The following is a 17,728-nucleotide window of genomic DNA, read 5'->3' on the forward strand; positions in this document are numbered from 1 at the left end:
CTGTAAAGCTGTAGCGGTAGATGCAGCTGTCCTAGCTGCACCTACGTTAGCTAAAAACGTTCTCGTAGTCCCTTACCAGTGCGAAGCCACACTTGTCCATCCGTGAAGTCTTCCGTCACATCGAAGTCCGCGCGGGGAGCAGAACCAGCGTACGGCGTATTTAAAAGCACCTCTCCGCACTCCATCGGTCCCAGAGCCTTGCCGTGGACTGCATCAACTATCTGTTGGTTCCGTCAGTTAGACGTGGCAAAACAAGTGGCTGGAAGCTTCTACATATTACTCAGACGGAAAGCAGAGAGCGCTGCACCTCACCCACCACGTAGAGGCGCAGGAATGGCAGGAAGATGAGACTTCGTATTTGGCTCGGCTACCGTTGGGCACGAAAAGTGGATTCAGCCGCAACAATACGACTCTCCTCGTGGAAAACCTCGAAGGAATGATGTGAAAGTTCCCATACCAGCCCAACGCTTGAGTTAAATTCATTAACAACTGATGAACGCCCAATTAATATAATTTATCTGTTCCCAGACGAGAGCATCGCGGCGCAGCTGCTGATCCAAAGCCAGAATACACGTATTCTGTCCAGCAGTAGATAACAAAGTGCCTTCCCGGCATTCCAGATTTCCCTCTAGGTAATAATGAGAAGCTCCATGGCTGGAAGAGCATAATATTATGGCCCAGCGACTTGTAAACAAGAGCAAGGGTGAAAAGCTTTCACGTTCCACTTCTCATGCGTGTGACACAAAAGCCGTTCGCTACGCGGTGCCTCGTGATGCATTGTGCAGCGTTGGCACCGAAAATTAAATAGCAACAAACCTTGCATTTGTCTGCGGGAGTGCACTGACTTCTGAACAAGGAAGTGGACATGATGAAAGACGGAAAACTGGATGTCTTTTTTCGTCGCGTCCAGTTCTTTGTTCAGCAGCTCTAGTTGAAAATTCGCGCTCAGTTGTTCCCAGTCGTTTTTCGCCGTCTACTGCTCTTTCATCAGATGTTGCGGCTGAAAGTACGCGCTCAGTTATTCCGCGTCGTTTTTCACCGTTGTTTTGATCCGAAGTTGCAGCTTCATTGTTTCATGGTGTGCAGTTCCTTGTTCAGATGTTAGTGCCCTTCTGCAAATGAACATGCAGAGCCAACTAGTCCCTTAAAAGCAATACACTAACCTTCTCCCACTCGGCCCATCCCGCCACTGCTAGGAGCATGGATGCTATAAAACATTGCCCTGGGCTCAGTGGTCTACTCTCTTTTTTTTCATAAACGTTAGTATACCAGCACACGGGATCCCTGTACGATTTCAGAGTGCATGAGTTCCGCCGATAACTTCGATCTTTGAAGCGCATTCAACGCTCTTACAACTCGCAGTATGTCCCCGTTGACTAAAGGAGAGGGAGGATTTAGGGCTGTCGAGCAGCTCGTGAAGTTAACTAGCAAAACAAAAAAAAGCGCTAACATACTGCGTCCACCGCTGAAATCCGCTATACTTTAATGAAGCCACTCTTTTGCATCCGCTACTCTTGGAGCTGTTTTCTTTCCTGTGGTGCAATCAGCTTGCTTTCAAAGAATTCGCGGGATTTCAGCATGTGAAGTGGGGTTTAAAGCTGCACTTGTTAGAAGTGTCTGGTGTTTTATGTGATAGAGGTTGCACTGACGGAGTACTGTTTCACACTCAAAGCTGTAAGTTATGCCATGTTCCGTAAGAAAAAGAGAGAAAAAAGCTAGCAACGCTTAAGCCACATTAAGAGTGGATTGCGATAGCATTTGATTTCACGTGTGTCGAAGCATCTGTTCTACTGTGGGTGCTCGTGTCATCATTTTTTTTGCAGCTGTTGGTCCATCACCCGCTATATTCCGACTGCTAGCCGCAGTAGCAGCTGCCTGCTCTGCTGTGACGGTGTCGACATTTGTATGTCATTTTTTCTTATTTTTTATTTCGATTCTCTAGGTTGCTGCCGAGAAAATATGTTGCTCACAACCTGGTGCGCACGTTATGGTGACGTCACGAGGTCACGTGACCTCTCTCGACCAAACAATAATTTAATTGCCACCTAGCTGCCACGATGGACATGGTTGCTCTCAATCAGGTGGCCAGGTTTCCACGTGCCACGGTGGGCAGGTTGTGATGAAGCCACAAGATCCCATCACCTCTCTCGACCAATCAGTGAGTTACGCCTCCGACATCGGCAAGGTTTTAGTGTGACGACCACTCTAATACTCATCATTGTCATCGTCATCAGCCTGACTAGACCCACTCCAGGGCAAAGGCCTCTCCCATGTCTCTCCAATTAACCCGGTCCTTTGCCAGCTGCGCCCACCTAATGTCTGCAAACTTCCTAATCTCATTGTCCCACCTAACCTTCTGCCGCCCCCTGCTACGCTTGCCTTCCCTTGGAATCCACTCCGTTACCCTTAAGGACCAGCGGTTATCTTGCCTTCGCATTACATGCCCTGCCCAAGCTCATTTCTTCCTCTTGATTTAGACTAGGATGTCATTAACCCGCGTTCGTTCCCTCACCCACTCTGCCCGCTTCCGGTCTCTTAACTTTACACCTATCATATTTCTTCCCATGGCTCGCTGCGTTGTCTTTAACTTAAGCTGAAACCTTTTCGTTAGATTCCACGTTTCTGCCCCGCAGGTGAGTACCGTTAAGATACAGCTGTTGTACACTTTTCGTACACTTTTCTCTCGAGGGATATTGGTAACCTGCTATTCATGATCTGAGAGAACCTGCCATATGTGCTTCACCCCATTCTTATCCTTCTAGTTATTTCCTTCTCATGATTTAAATCAGCTGTCACTACCTGCCCTACGTATTCCTTTACCTCTCCGGCACCTAGCTTCCAATTGTGGACTGCTGTTCCCTTGCTTGGCTGTTGAACATTACTATGGTTTTCTGCATGTTAATTTTTAGACCCACCGTTTTGTTCTGTCTGTCTAAATCATTGATCATGTTTTGCAATTCATCTCGTGAGTGACTTATCAAGGCAATGTCATCAGCGAATCGCAGATTGTTTAGGCATTCTCCATTAACTATTATCCCCAACTGTTCCCAATTCAGGCATCGGAATACCTCCTGTAAACAGGCGGTGAATAGCATTGGCGAGATCGTACCTCCTTGGCTGAAGCCCTTCCTTATCGGAATTTTATTGCTGACTTTATGGAGGACTATGGTAGCCTTGCAGCTGCTATAGATATCTTCCGGTATTTTCACATAAGGCTATCCTATCCATATTGCTAATGACATTGCCCTCCTTGTCTTTTAACGCATACATCCGATTTTTACCAATGCCCAGTTTCCTCTTCATCGCTTTCAGGCTACCTCCGCTCTTTAGAGCATGCTCGACCCTCTCCATATTGAAGTTCCTTATGTCGGCTCCCCCTCCCCCTTCACTTGCGCCTTATTTATTATCTTCGGTAGCTCTGCAAGTTCTACCGTGTATGCAGGGTTAGACGCCCTCGTGCTTTGGCGTTTCTTGATCAGATCTTTCGTCTCCTGAGATAGTTTGCCGGTATCCTGTCGAACCGTCCAACTGCCTACTTCTACTGCGCACTCCGTAATGATAGCTGCCAGATTATCGTTCATTGTATGAACATTAAGATCGTATTCCTCAGTTAAGGCTGAATATCTGTTCTGCAGCGATATCCTCAATTCCTCTATTTTGCCTCTTATCGCTAACTCGTTAGTGGGCTTCTTAACTAGCTTCTTCCGTTCCCTCCTCAAGTGTAAGCTAATCCGAGACCTTACCTTTATCTTGATGGCAGAGACTGGAAAACCAACGGTTACGCCGTAGGTCGTTTCCTTTGGGGGAACGGCGATGAACCCACCGGCCTCGGTCATTCCGTAGCAGCTGCGAAGCTCGTCCAACTGAAACGTTCTGGTGAGGTCTTCCACCAATGCTGGAGGCATGGAAGCGCCAACGACCAGGAGCTTCCTCAGAGATCTCCGAAAAGCGCTGCATGAGTTTCGGGGCGTTTTCACGGCGTTCAGTATTTTCTGCAGTCTTGAAGGAAAGCTAGCCATGGCCACGCTCTGTGCGAAGAGGGCAAAAGAGAGAAAATCGTGTTCGATTTATTGTTTCACTCAAAGTGACGCTCCCCGAGCCTTCTGAAACGAATTACACAGGGTGAGATGAAGAGTAAGTTCCTTTTATTCATTATGCCTTAAGCCTTTCGGAGTACGAAATACATCGGACGCACTCATGGCCCCACGTAAAGCCTCGGGTTTGGTCATTTTGCAACGACCAAATACTGAGGTGTCTGACTGCCCTGCAATTTAAGAGCAACACTCCTGAGAACAGTGATCCTTGGGGTTTGTGCTGTTACATTTCTTCCCGTCTTTGTGCTGATACTTCGTACGTATCCGGATACGTTCCCAGTGTTAATTGAGTGAGTCAAAGCGTCCACGAATATTCTCACATTAGGAGCTCAACAGCGAAGCGTTTTTTGTTGTCATTGAGTGAGGTTAGTGAGAAATGTTAAAGAAGCGCCAACATCATTCAGCCAAAATCACCCATTACCTTGAAATTTTCAATGATGTGTAAGGTGTCCATGGCCACTGCTTGGCACGTCTTGCTGATCACAATGGTAGATCCAACGCAGAGCGCCAAGAACCACATAGAAAACACGAAGAAGCAGGAGATGTTGCTGTCCCCTAGGAAGACGTCGTCGGAAGACAGCATCTCAACAGTCCTGAAGAGGAAGCGCGTTAACGCACGTTAGGAGCAGAAGGCTTTCAATGTGCACAAGTTGTTCAGCGGACTACTCTGTAGATGACGGTTTTCGCTCACGGAACTTGGTTTGGCTTCGCTTATGGGGGTTTAACGTCCCAAAGCGACTCAGGCTATGAGGGACGCCGTAGTGAATAGATCCCGATGATTTCGACCACCTGGGGTACTTTAACGCGCACTGACATCGCACAGCACACGGGCCTCTGGAATTTCGCCTCCATCGAAATGCGACCGCCGCGGCCGGGATAGAACCCGCGTCTTTCAGGTCAGCTGCCGAGCACCATAACCACCCAGCCACCGTGGCGGCGACTAAAGTAACTTATTTTATTGCAAGAAAACTATCCAGCTGTCGTTTAAGATGGGAGTAAGAATGGGAGCCAATCTTTTGGAGACGCTCTTCGCTGCCATTAGTCCTACCCAGTATTCCTATAGATAGAGGAACACAAGTTAAGCCGTTTCACTACCTCCTACCTTTGGAGGAACCGTCCGATCAATTTGGAGTTTCACATCTCTCATCGGGTTCTGATGTACGGGGACATGCCGCCAATAGCAAATACTCAAGTAATGCCTGTCCTATGCCTTTCCCATAGATCACCCAAACCACAGGACGGGCAGGAGGCTAAATATATGAAAAGAAGAAAATAACCCATAACAATAAACAGTCATTACTATCTTTTCCGGACATAGAGAATAAGCAGAAAAAAATATAAGTATCGACAAAGCAAACTGTACTTAAAGAGCCAATATAATATCTGATTGCAGAAAGGCGTCGAAGAGCATTGGAAAAGCAGCTCCTTGAGCAAGGGACGAAAAGTCCAATCAAACTATATGTATAGCCTCAATATTTACGACAAAGCATTTAATTGAATCGATACATTAGCAGACATGGAGGCATAGCGTATAATCAGGCTGCAGAAGAGGCGAATGTAAATGCGCGGGAAAATTTCGATAGGGACAGCACAGGGACTATAATCCTCCACAGGTAAAGTGATCAAATCCCGAACAGGAAGCGTGTCAGGCAGGAAACCGATATCTCCACTGCCATGCTTACAGGAAAAGAGGAAAGCGGGAAAATGTTGAAACCAGGAAAAATACACGAAAACAGTTGCAGGGTGTGTTGAAAAACTTGAAAAGAACTAGGCGAATGAACAAATAAAAAAACATTAAGAAACTCATCGATAAATTTGAATGGCAAAACAGAAAACTGAATCTCGAAATTCATGGTATAAAGCAGACGTAACAGCAGGATCTTTTTAAATTTAACGCATTTGCTGCATCCCTTGGCCTGACAGAACTGAACGATAGTGACGTGGTTGTCACAGATCGTCTGCCCGTAAAAGGAGACAAAACGTCAGGTGTAATCGTTCGCTTCGCTCAGCAGACTCTCAGGGATAGGTGGTTGGAAAAACGTAAATAAATAAGGAAGGAGAAATACTGAACGTACATTCAGGAAAATCTCACCAAAAAAGCACGATCACTTCTGTGGCTGACGCAGCAATGGGCGAAAGAAAACAACTTCAACTTTGTTTGGCACCGCAGCGGAAAAATCCTTGTTAGGCGTACAGAAGGCGAGTCGGGTATGGTTGTAAAATCAAGGATGATTTGACTGCTATTGTATAGGCTGCAACCAGTTTCGGCAAAACGCTTTCTTTCCTTCTACGTATGCTATTCCTAGTGACCTAAGTAAGCATCTTGGAAAAAGTATTTATCCAGGATCAAGTTTTTTTTTTAAAATGCACAATCGGCTAGAAACAAGCTTGAACTACTTCAAGTATTTTCTGGTCAGGTCAGTTTTCACTTCGATGTGATAATGCTTAGTGAAACATGGTTGTACGTACGGACGAAAGTGTATTTACTTTGCCAGGCTACAACTTTTGCTATTCCAATCGAACCACACATCGCGGCGAAAGTGTATCATTACCGGGGAAAACACGTACAAATGCGATATCATTGAAGCCCTCACGCGTTCGGACAGTGACTGTGAAATGATGCCAGTTCTGCTGAACAGTTATCTTGTCTCGATAGTTTACCGCCCTGCAAGTGCAGTATTCCAAACTTCCTCAAAAATCTCCAATGTGTTTTTGAATACAGTAGCATTAAACAATTGAAGGTAGTTTGTGGCGGTGATATAAATATTGATATGCTCATAAATTCTTCAATGGCAAATAAAACGAAATGGCTGTTTGAAAGTTTTGGTTTAATGAACGCTATCACCATGGCTACAAGAATAACTACTCAGTCTGAATCATTAATCGATGTCTTTCTTACCAGCTCTTCTACAACAAATAAAAAAGCCGGAGTTCTGTGTTGTGATGTATAGTGACCATCTTCCAATATTCATGGCTATTCTAGACCCCTACGACGAATATAAATCTCCTAAATTAGTGAAAAGCATTTCGCCCCAAAACTCGAAGACTTTCGGCAAGAAGTAGCAAACATGTTCTGAATTGACGTGCTCAGCACAGAGGATGCTGATATTTAATTTGACAGATTTCTAACAAAATTTAGCGCAACTTATGCGAAGCATATTTCTTCAAAACAATGCAAACAGTCGCAAAAAGTTCGAAAACCGTGGATTAATAAGGATCTACGTAAGAAAATTAAAATCAAATATGCTATGTACGCTAAATTTCTTGCCCAGCATGATCCTGAGCAACTAAAAGAACTTAAACGATACCGTAATCGTCTTAACAAGAAAATTAAGCTTCCAAGGATAGATCACATAAACAGCGTCTTTATGACAGCTTCGGACACAGCAAAAACATGGAAAAGGATAAACACGCTGTTTAATTGGAACCGGTAGATCCCTAATTTCAGTCACTATGCAAGACTAAACAATTTTTACAAATAGGCTTTTTGGAGTTAGAAGATTGCTTTTTTTTTCGGCACAACATTGTCAGCGGTGTAGTCATCAGAATACAGAAAAGTACTAACTAGAAAATTGTTAACTTATATTCAATGGTTACGTTTTAACTATTACTGTTAGGCTCCTTAATTATTGGTAGGCGTGTAGCCCTCATAAGGAATATCCTTATCACATTTTAGAATTTCGAAAACGCGTTTACCGTCGGCCCGGTGGCCTAACAAATCTTGGCGATTTCGATGAGTTGCGTGCACTGGAGAGGTTGCTTTACCTGCAAGCTCCTCTAAAAAGCATGCTTTTTGGCGCGATGTAGCAACATTTGTTGGGCCACAGCGCCGAGGATAACCGCGTTTTCGAAATTCTAAAAACTGATATGGATTTTACTTACGGTTGGCTATATGTCTCTCAATAATTAATTAGCCTAACAGCAATAATAAAAAGTTAACTACTCAATATTAGATAAACAGCCTTCTAGTTAGCACGTATTAGCTGTATTCTTATGTGCTACATCGCTGAAAATTCTGTGCCTAAAAAAGCGCTCTTCTAACTCATAACGCCTATTTTTTTTTTAATTGTAGTCTTAGGTGAAACGCCCCGTATATCGATGGAAGGACTATAACTGGAAGAGAACTGGCCAGTGCGTACAATGATTACTTAGTTAATCTCACTTTTTCAGTGGTAATTGATGGCAATACACACTGGCCTCTTCGATTTACCACGCCCGGGCAGCCCGCTGGCTGCCAGCAAGTTCGCCCCTGACAGGAAAGCGCATCATGGTCACATGCGCTGGCGGCCAACGGATCCAGCCAGCCGGCAATTATGGCGGCAAGATACTCGGATCACGGAGAGCAGATGCTCTGCATAGCTTCGCGTTCTGCTGCGTCTCGTTGCTACGCACGCGTATGGCAGAAATAGGCCGCTTGAGATCGAAAACAACGACCTGAAGTTGTTGAGGGCTGCCGCAGATCAAACAGCTGATCGTGCTCGCACCCGAACACATCAACGACGACAACGCTAGCGTGTGCCTTTGATGCAAAGTGTGCTGTGCAAGCTTCGAGAAATCCTCAAAAGCATGCGATGAGCGATCGCAATCTAACGCCTTTCAGTTGACACCACATTGGAGGGAAAAACTACCCGTGCGTTGCTCATCAAACGACACGCCGCACTCAAGGGTTATCGCGTGTTGGTCTACTACGCAGTAAGTATCAGTATGGCCGCAGACGATTGACCCTGCATGGCGATTGACTCTGCGATGTGGTCATTGTGATTTCTACATTCGTGAACTCCTGAGGACTGTAATAAGAACGTGTAATCAGGATATGTTCCGTTCTATACTGTCTGTCAGCCGCCGGCTTTTGCTGCCGGCAAGGAATGCGCGTATAATCTCGACAAAAGCGATCAGCTGGTTGAAAGTTCATCTAGAACAAGCGGGCGTACTGTACAAATTTAGCCGCGCATCGTATCTGTAATGCTGCAGCTTTACCACAGAGAACTGCATGCCACGCGAGAATGAAAGGCGCTATACAATCCGGCCAGCGTGTCGGCGCCTCACGTACCGCATGCATGCTGATCCGCGCTGGGAAATTCTCTTTATCTCTTTAGTGAGCCAAACATGAGGAGGTGCATGCGTACGGTTCTTCTCAGATATTTTAAGCGTTTGTGACAGACGGCTCGAGCATCAAGCTGCACGACAGTTGGCGACGACAGAATCTGCACTCGCCTAGATCGGCTGCCGTAAGTGACAACTGTGTGGCCACACATATGCGCGCGCAGAAATGCATCGAGCACTGTACCCGTGAAGGCTCTTAATAAAGGACATGTTTCAATCAACCAACCGTTTCTCAATCCATATCGGCGCCTTTCCGTTGCTCAGAACGCAATGAAGTCCATGCGCTCTTGTATCGCGCTCAACACCTCGCCAAACACGTTCAGAACATGCACATATGCGTGCGTCTGAGCGCGTACTTGGAGCTGGAATCTGCGGTCACTCTCGTGAAAAGCCTCGGACACCATCGCAATATCAGCCGGGCGCACGAATTTAACAGTCGAAATATTTTGTGAATCGTATATGAAGCGAGCATTTGCGCTTGCGAGATGGTGAGACGATCAAACTGCCATCACACACGTACGCTAAACAAATATACAAACAGCGAGAGCTATCGCAAAAGGCGCCATTGCAGGCGACACAGACGATATGCAGTAAGGCAGAAACTTGGGCTAGTTGGATATTGTTTGAACTCATATTTTCTAGCGCTTAGTGAACACATGGGACAAGAACACAAAAACACAAATACACAGGACGTACGTCCTGTGTATTTGTGTTCTTGTCCCTTGTGTTCACTAAGCGCTAGAAAATATGAGACGATATGCAGCGTGGTCTGGTCGAAACAAGCGCCTGCATCGCGCAAAGCATCGCATGAAGAACCGCGGTCCTTCTAGTTCATATAAAAATGGCCGCGCGCGTTTCCCGCTACACACCACCTCTCTATAGTTGCCCGAGCACTGCCAGCACAAAATCGTCCCACTGGCAGCCCGAAACCGCCCAGCCCGAGAAAACCGAGCACCTGGCCCTGCGCTCTGGCAACCCGCGGGCAGCCAGAGGCGGGTAATCGGAGAGGGCCACTGTGAGATGCAAAACTGCGCGCAATCGGTTTTCCTGAGCCTTGTAGCGGAATCAGAGCTTCAGGCAGTACTTATGAAATTCAAAAACTGTGCTGCTTGTGACTTTTTTTATATCCAAGTTCGCCTTGTGAAATATGTAGCGGACATTATGCCGGTCTTTTAACTTACATCTTTATCCTTTCTTTCTATGCCGGCATATTTCCTCGTGAGTTGCAGATTTCTAGTCAGCATACTTTGTATTGGGAATATTTGTTGATTTTAGTAAGACCTTTGATTCCTTAAATCGGAACTTACTGCTGAAAAAGTTAGAATTGTGCGGCATACGGGGTCTCGCTCTTAATATGGTCAAGTCTTACTGTGATAACCGTAAAAAGTACGTATCTTTAAATAACTCGGTCACCATTGACTGCAGCAACATCATATGGTGTTCCACAAAGCAGCATTTTAGGACTATCCTCTAAAATTTTCACAAATGCAATGCAATACAGATTGATCAGTCCGTAAGGTACACAATCTACTCTAATGATATCAGCTCGTTTATTACAGATACTGACAGTCAAGCCCTTTTTCGCGGTGGCAATCAAGTTTTATCTGAGCTAGCTGACTGGTCATTTAGTAATGAGTTAACTATTTATACTAAGAAAACAAAAGTTGAAGTTTTTCAATCAAAAAGCAAGCATTTAGAACAAGGCCACTATCTCTTTCTAAATTGAAAACCCATAGATACCGTAAATAACTTCAATACATTAAAAATTATATTCTCAGAACATATGCTGTAGGATTTACACTTTGACTCCGCAACAGCCAAATTAGCTGGCACGACAGGTTTGCATTATCGCCACCTCGATGTAGTTCCGTTTAATAGAAGGCCTGATTTATCACGCACACTTTTTGTCAACTGTGCGCGACTGCTCTCTCATCAGGAGAAACAGTATACGGAATAATGCTTCCAAAATTAGTCGTATTCAAAAGAAGATTGCAAGAATTTTCGCACTCACCTCCACAATATTTAACTGGTACACTGTTTCAACAATTGAACTTAGTAAATATGGAACACTATTGTGATTACTGTCCGTATAAAGCCCCAACAAAACTTCCTATCACACTTGGCTAACATATAGGCAGAAACTATCAACCATATCATACACGGCACAAGGAACACTGGGAGGTTCCTTCGTAAGGAACAAATTACAGAATGCAAATGGTGTCGAACATAATTTCAAGACTTATCCTTCCTAGTAATGATCAGATGCGTGACTATATTAAAAATTGTGACAGTGCGCTGCATCACTTAACAAGGTGATGGATCGGGCTACTGGGTATGCGTTATGTTTCATAGCGCAGCAAGAACTCAGGGGACAAACACAAGCGCTAACTTCCACTAAGGTTTTAGCTGGTGCAGGCAGAATTTATACATGAAGAAAAAACGATACGTGTCAGATTAAACAAGGTAATGTGTGAACAACAACCTTAAAAAGAAAATGCAACACGTTCCACCGGTTGTCATACTGCCCTGAGTCTAAAAATGTCATATCTTTCTTTGTCAGCGACAATGACGGACTGCTGACGCAGCTTTCAGGTCCAGCTCTTTCAATTACGGCGGCCTCGATAATATTTCGTGTTAATCTATCCGAATTTCTGCCAATCACCTCGCAGCATTCTTTAAAACCAGGCTTGCATTTATGAGCCCGACAGTGCCGTGCCAAATTGCTGGAACCGCCATCCCTAACTTCCCTACGGTGCTCACTTACCCGCTCATTAAGGCAACTGCCTGACTGCCCAATGTACGCCTTGCCGCATGAATGCGGGATCTTTAGTTTATTTCCTCAGTGCACGGCACAAAGGGGTTTCTATGCCGAATCTTGCAACTATTCGGAACCCAGCTGTCAGGACAGGTGGCCTTGCAAATGCTGGACAATTTTTCTGGTGCAGACATACACACCTTCAGTCCCACTTTTTGTGCTACCTTCTTGAGGGAGTGTGACAGCTTGTGGATATGTGGCACCACCACTACCTTGCTGCCCCCTTCGCCATCAGTTCCAGTCTCCTTGGCCTTTTCCTGCTGATGCAAGCTCTCAGCGACCGAAACTAATTAGTGTCTCGGGAATCCCGCTGCTCTGAGGCGGTCCACCTGCTTATAAAAACTACTTTTCATCAGGCATGCGCAGGACTTGCTAACTGCATTTGAAAAGCACGTCTTCACAACTCATCGCTTGACCAGCTTCGTATGCGCAGACGAAAAGGGTAATAGGGGCTTCTTGCTGAGTTCTTGCTGCGCTATGGAACATAGCGCTGCGCGTTGTCGGCGACATACTCCCCTTGTGGGACCCCGGAAGCACTTGAACAACCGACTGTACGACGCCAGGAATCTCCGGATGTGGGGGAGAACGCTCATTATAGGTCTGAAGTCTGAAAGCCTGGCCGGCACTGTTATAAGCACTCAACTGGTCAAGCACCTCCCCCCTCGGTAAGAGTGACAATGCGGATGGCCAGAGAAGAAAAGACCCAGGACGATTGGAAAATGCGAGAGGAAGACGGGGAATGCAGCAGACGGCTACGCTTAAAATGTTGTACACTTGATTTGTATTATTGCACATGAATTGTGATGCATCTAGGTTTGGTTTTATAGACTAAGTATATAAGCGCTTTGTACCTTTTCCTGAGTTTTTGAATTTTTTCGTAACACCTCTGTGAAAGACGTAGCTACTTTTTTGGTCTGTAAAATTTGTACATAACTGCTATATTCATAGCATCGTGTCATGTCTCTCAATATCAAATGATTTTTTTCTAGCAGTTATGTTAACATAGTGTGTGGTTCCTTTCTGTTTCACGCACCTCTTGTACTGTGTCTGGCCTTGGCTTTATTTTTTAAGGGGCGCGAGCTTGTCAAACCGCCCACAAGGCAACTTTCTTCTCTTGCCCCTCATGTGCTTGAGTGCATGGATTAAATGAAATGAAAAATAAGATATTCAAAAATATGTATTGAGAATTAAGATTTGGGGATACAAAGTAATGGAGAATTCGTTAGTAACCTGATTTTTTAATTACATTTCCTTTATAAATAACTCGGGGGGAGATGAAGTGCAGAGGATTATGGAGGAACTAAACCGACAAATCCAGAACACTAAATTAATAATCAACAGTGTTGGAAAGGAACAATGTTCTACAACAGGGGGCGAAGCACCGCAGTTGGTAAGCGGGTACCTCTGCTTAGGGCAGGCAATAACCGCAGATAATGTCACGAGGACGAAACAACTAAGAGAACAAGAATGGGGTGGAGTGTATTTGGCAAGTACTCGCAGGTTATGACTAGCAACTTACCAGCATTCCTCAAGAGGAGACTATGTAACCGCTATATGATACCAGTAGTCACCTATCGGGCAGAAACATGGACGTTAAGAAAGGAGGGTTTAAATACAAATTGCGGACAGCGTAGCGAGCAGTGGAAAACAAAACGATTCGTGAAACATTGAGCGGCAGGAAGTGGGCAGAATTTGTCAAGGAACTGACGTGAGTCACGCATACCCGAGTTGAAGAAATGGGCATCAACAGTGCATGCAATGAGGTCATGAGGTTAGGCTAATGATGTGCGTAAAAATACTTTGAGTGGTGGTTGACATTAGGCACTGTTTTGAACGTATACAGTCGCGAACTACGAAAGCGACGGAGCGGGCAGCGGCGCGGGTCGGAGCGGTCGCGCTATGCCCGCCGCTATCCGCCATCACGTCTCCTTCGGCCTGTCGCCGCGTAATTTGTGGTGAAGGTGTTCGGCCAAGCACAGGAATGCAGATAACGTCATGATGGCTGATGGCAGGAATTTAAGGGGTCGGTAGATGAGTAATTGTCTTGGGGCAACATGGTGAAGAAAAACGTCATGCAGAAGGAAAGCAGCAATATCAGTTTGCTCACTTGTTGGTAATGGACGCGAGATAGTGTACCGGGTCACTTGTCAGCGGCAACGGAAATTCACTTATTTCCCGGGCGAGACGTCGCCAAAAAGCCGAGGAGACAAACGCCAAGAAACGGTTCGGGGGAATGTGAATAGGTCGAAGAAGGCCAACAGGCAACACAGAGTGTTTTCTTACGACGCTCAAACAGTTGTTGGAGGCAACTTAGTTGCGGAACAAGCCGGGCGAGTGGAAGGCGTCGGCGCACCCAGTCGTGCGTGCACGATACTCCAAGATGCCTAGCGGTGTTCAGACCATGAGGTTCCTTCAGAACACCCGAACTAAGCCGCTGGGGCACCTTAAGCAACAAGTCAGGTCCTTCAACGTAAATATTGGGGAGGTACAGAGTGACATCGTGGCGAACAGAGTCACAGGGAGGCATGAGGTGTCGCAGAGTGGATGCCGTCGATGAGCGGCAGTAAAAAGGGGTCACGGCGCATTTCCGCGGCGATGTGGAGAAAGTCTGAATTGGCGAAGAGGTGTGCAAGGTCCATCGCATGTGAGCCAGGCGGCTCCGTAGGGTGACCAGACAGGCAGTCTGCTTCGCGGAGGAGGAGGAAAGGCATGGAGGTTAACCAGACGAATAGCCGGTTTGCTACCCTGCACGGGGGGAAAGGGGTGAGGGGAGAAACATATGAAGGAGAAAAGACAGTTTCAGGAAATTAAAGTCACTAAGCAAAGTCACGGCGTTCAGTAAACTCCCTACCTATCGTGCAGGCCACAAGTCTTTAAAAAGGGGAGCACTGCCTTGGAGGCCTTCACCGCCGACGATCGCCGTGTCCGGTGGCCGAGTATCTTCGTTCCCGTCAGTGGGCGCCGGTCGAGATGCTCCAATGCACGGCAGAGAGACTGTCTTTCAGCGCTGTAGGCAGGACATTCACAAAGAATGTGGGCTATTGTCTCATCACACACGCAGATGGCACATGCAGGGCTGTCAGCCATACCTATTAAGAAGGAGTAGTGCTTGGTGAAAGCTACACCAAGCCACAGGCAACACAACAAAGTTGCTTCACGTCGTGGTAGGAGAATGCGAGAATTGGCCTGAATTCCATGCGGCAAGCGTGATGTCCCGCGACAGTGGTCTAAGCCTACCCGCTGCGTCGGCTCTCGAGATGGGGATGGACATACAATCACCCTCATGGTAAGTAGTTCGCGCGGCCTCGTCCGCGCGGTGGTTGCCTGCGATGCCGCTGTGTCCTGGCAGCCATTGGTAAACAACATCGTGCCCTTTGTTGATAGCTGTGTGGTGGAGCTCTCGTATTTCGGCGACAAGTTGTTCATGGGACCCATGACGAAGAGCAGATTGTAACGCTTGGAGGGCTGCCTTTGAATCTGTGAACAGACCATTGCTGGGGTGATTCTTCACTGATATGCTCAATGGCGACACGAATAGCAGTAAGTTCTGCACCAGTCGATGAAGTCCGGTGTGATGTTTTCACTTGCTTAACTATGATCCTTACGGGGATGACCACGGAGCCCGAGGAACTGGAAGGGGCCACTGAGCCATCGGTTTATACGTGCAGTCGGTGTCCGTGTTTCTTATGCAAATATTCTAGAGTTGTCTGTTTTAGTGCTGTCGTCGATAAATCAGCGCTCTTTTGATGCCCGGTAGGAAAGAAGCCCACGAGGTTGGTGCAGACTCTATAATGGAGAAGACGGTCTAGAGGCTGGTATAAATCGTGTTGGTAGGAAGTCGTGATGGGCATCAATAATTTTCGCAAAAGATGTATTCGGCCGAATAGCAGGAAGACTGGCAAGATGGTGCGCGGGAATCCGAGAGAGGTGACGAATATTCGCTCTCAATGCTTCGATTGTGACATAGGCAGTCACTGGATTCTCCTGAGCGATGATTACTGTTGCGGCTGTAGACGCGCATTTTGGCAGTCCTAGGCACGTCCGCAGAGCTTGAGTCTGAACACTTTGCTTGCACCGCATGTTCGTTTTCCTCAAGTTTCCTAGTGCAGGGATAATGTACCGAAGGAATCCCATGAATAATGCGGTGTACAGCTGGAGCATCGACTGCACTGATGCTCCCCACGACTTCCCTCTAAGAAAGGAGAGAACTTGAACGATCGATGTCAGTCGCGTCTTCATGTACGAGACATGTGGGCTCCATGTTAGATTACGACCGATGATTACTCCGAGGAAGCGATGGCTTCTTTCATAAGACATTGTTGACCCATTTATGCGTACGGGGTAATGGGACATGCTCTTGCGTGTAAAGGCAACAACGGAACATTTTTCAGTAGAAATCTCAAGGCCTTGCAGGCGGAGGTAGGCCGCAAGAATGCTTGCCGCCTTTTGAAGCCTTGCTCGAACTTGTGGTCGCGTAACTCCTGATGCCCTGATACAAATATCGTCTGCATAGACTGAGACTCTCGCCGACTGTGGTAGTACATCGACAAGGCCGACAAGCGCAAGGTTGAAAAGCGTTGGGCTGAGTACTCCACCCTGTGGGACCCCACGGGAAGTGTAATGTGAAGATGTTGGTCCGTCCTCAGTCTCCATAAAAAGTGATCGGTTGGATAGATAACTGCGTATCCAGCAGAACATGCCACCACTAAGTTCTGCAGCTTCCAGACAGTCCAAAATAACTTGATTAGTGACGCTATCATACGCCCCTTTAACATCCAGAAACAACGCCGCGGTCAAGCGCTTCAGATGCGTCTCATGTTGAACTGATGAAACCACGTCAATCACGCTATCAATAGAAGAACGTCCCCACCGAAACCCGGACATTAAATCTGGGTATATTTGATAGCGCTCCAGATTCCACTCAATTCGCGTTAATACCACCCTTTCCATGAGTTTGCCCACGCAACTAGCCAATGCGATTGGGCGGTACGATGCTAGGTCAAGCGGCGGTTTTCCACGTTTAAGAACTGGAACCAGAAGACGATTTCAGCACGTCAGGGACTGTACCCGCACACCATGATGAGTTGAAGTGGTCTAAAAGAACACGTCGAGCGTCCTGACCAAGGTTTGCAAGTGCAGAGTATGTTACTCTATCGGGCCCCGGCGATGAAGACCGTCAGCAACCGGCCATGGCGACGTCTAGTTCTTCCATGGAGAAAAGAAGGTCCACTCGTGAATCCCTAGATCTAGGCACTTCGCAGCAATTCAGAGTTGTGGATTGGGTCCTGGGACCTGCTATTATTGCGCAAAAATCTTCACCAATCTCCGCTTCACTACGTCCTTGGTGAAATGCGAGAGACTTGAATAGTTGGAGCTGCTGAGGAGATGTTCGCAAACCACGCACCACACTCCAGATGCGTGAGAGAGGCTTTCGAGGATCCAGTGATTCACAGAATTCTTTCCAACGGTAAGCCTGCAAGATTTGAATTCTGCGCTGAATTTTCTTCTGTGTGCGCCTTGCATCCCTTAAGTCGTGCAGCGACTTTGTGCGCCTGTATCTTCTCTCTGCTATTCGTCGAACTGATCGGAGGCGCTGCAGCTCCACATCGAAGTCTGTGAACTTTGGTACTGGAGTGAAGAAGCATCTCGCGTGTTTCATAGCCTCCTTGATGCGCTCTTCAATGCATGTTTTAATGTCTTCTCTGCAGGCTTCTTC

General features: G+C 46.6%; 1 protein-coding gene across 2 annotated transcripts in view; it reads right to left on the reverse strand.

Annotated features, from left to right (window-relative positions):
- Positions 1-17,728, reverse strand: part of LOC144127989 (uncharacterized) — a 42,314-nt gene that overhangs the window by 4,046 nt on the left and 20,540 nt on the right. For both annotated transcript variants that reach the window (XM_077661026.1, XM_077661027.1), the window contains exons 6-8: positions 4,516-4,687; positions 3,744-4,028; positions 77-221 (exon numbers count right to left, since the gene is read on the reverse strand). In XM_077661026.1, coding sequence (XP_077517152.1) covers positions 77-221; positions 3,744-4,028; positions 4,516-4,687 — 602 coding nt within the window. The remainder of the gene's footprint in view (positions 1-76; positions 222-3,743; positions 4,029-4,515; positions 4,688-17,728) is intronic.

The sequence above is a fragment of the Amblyomma americanum genome, chromosome 4 (assembly GCF_052857255.1).
Source record: "Amblyomma americanum isolate KBUSLIRL-KWMA chromosome 4, ASM5285725v1, whole genome shotgun sequence".
Lineage (NCBI taxonomy): Eukaryota > Metazoa > Arthropoda > Arachnida > Ixodida > Ixodidae > Amblyomma > Amblyomma americanum.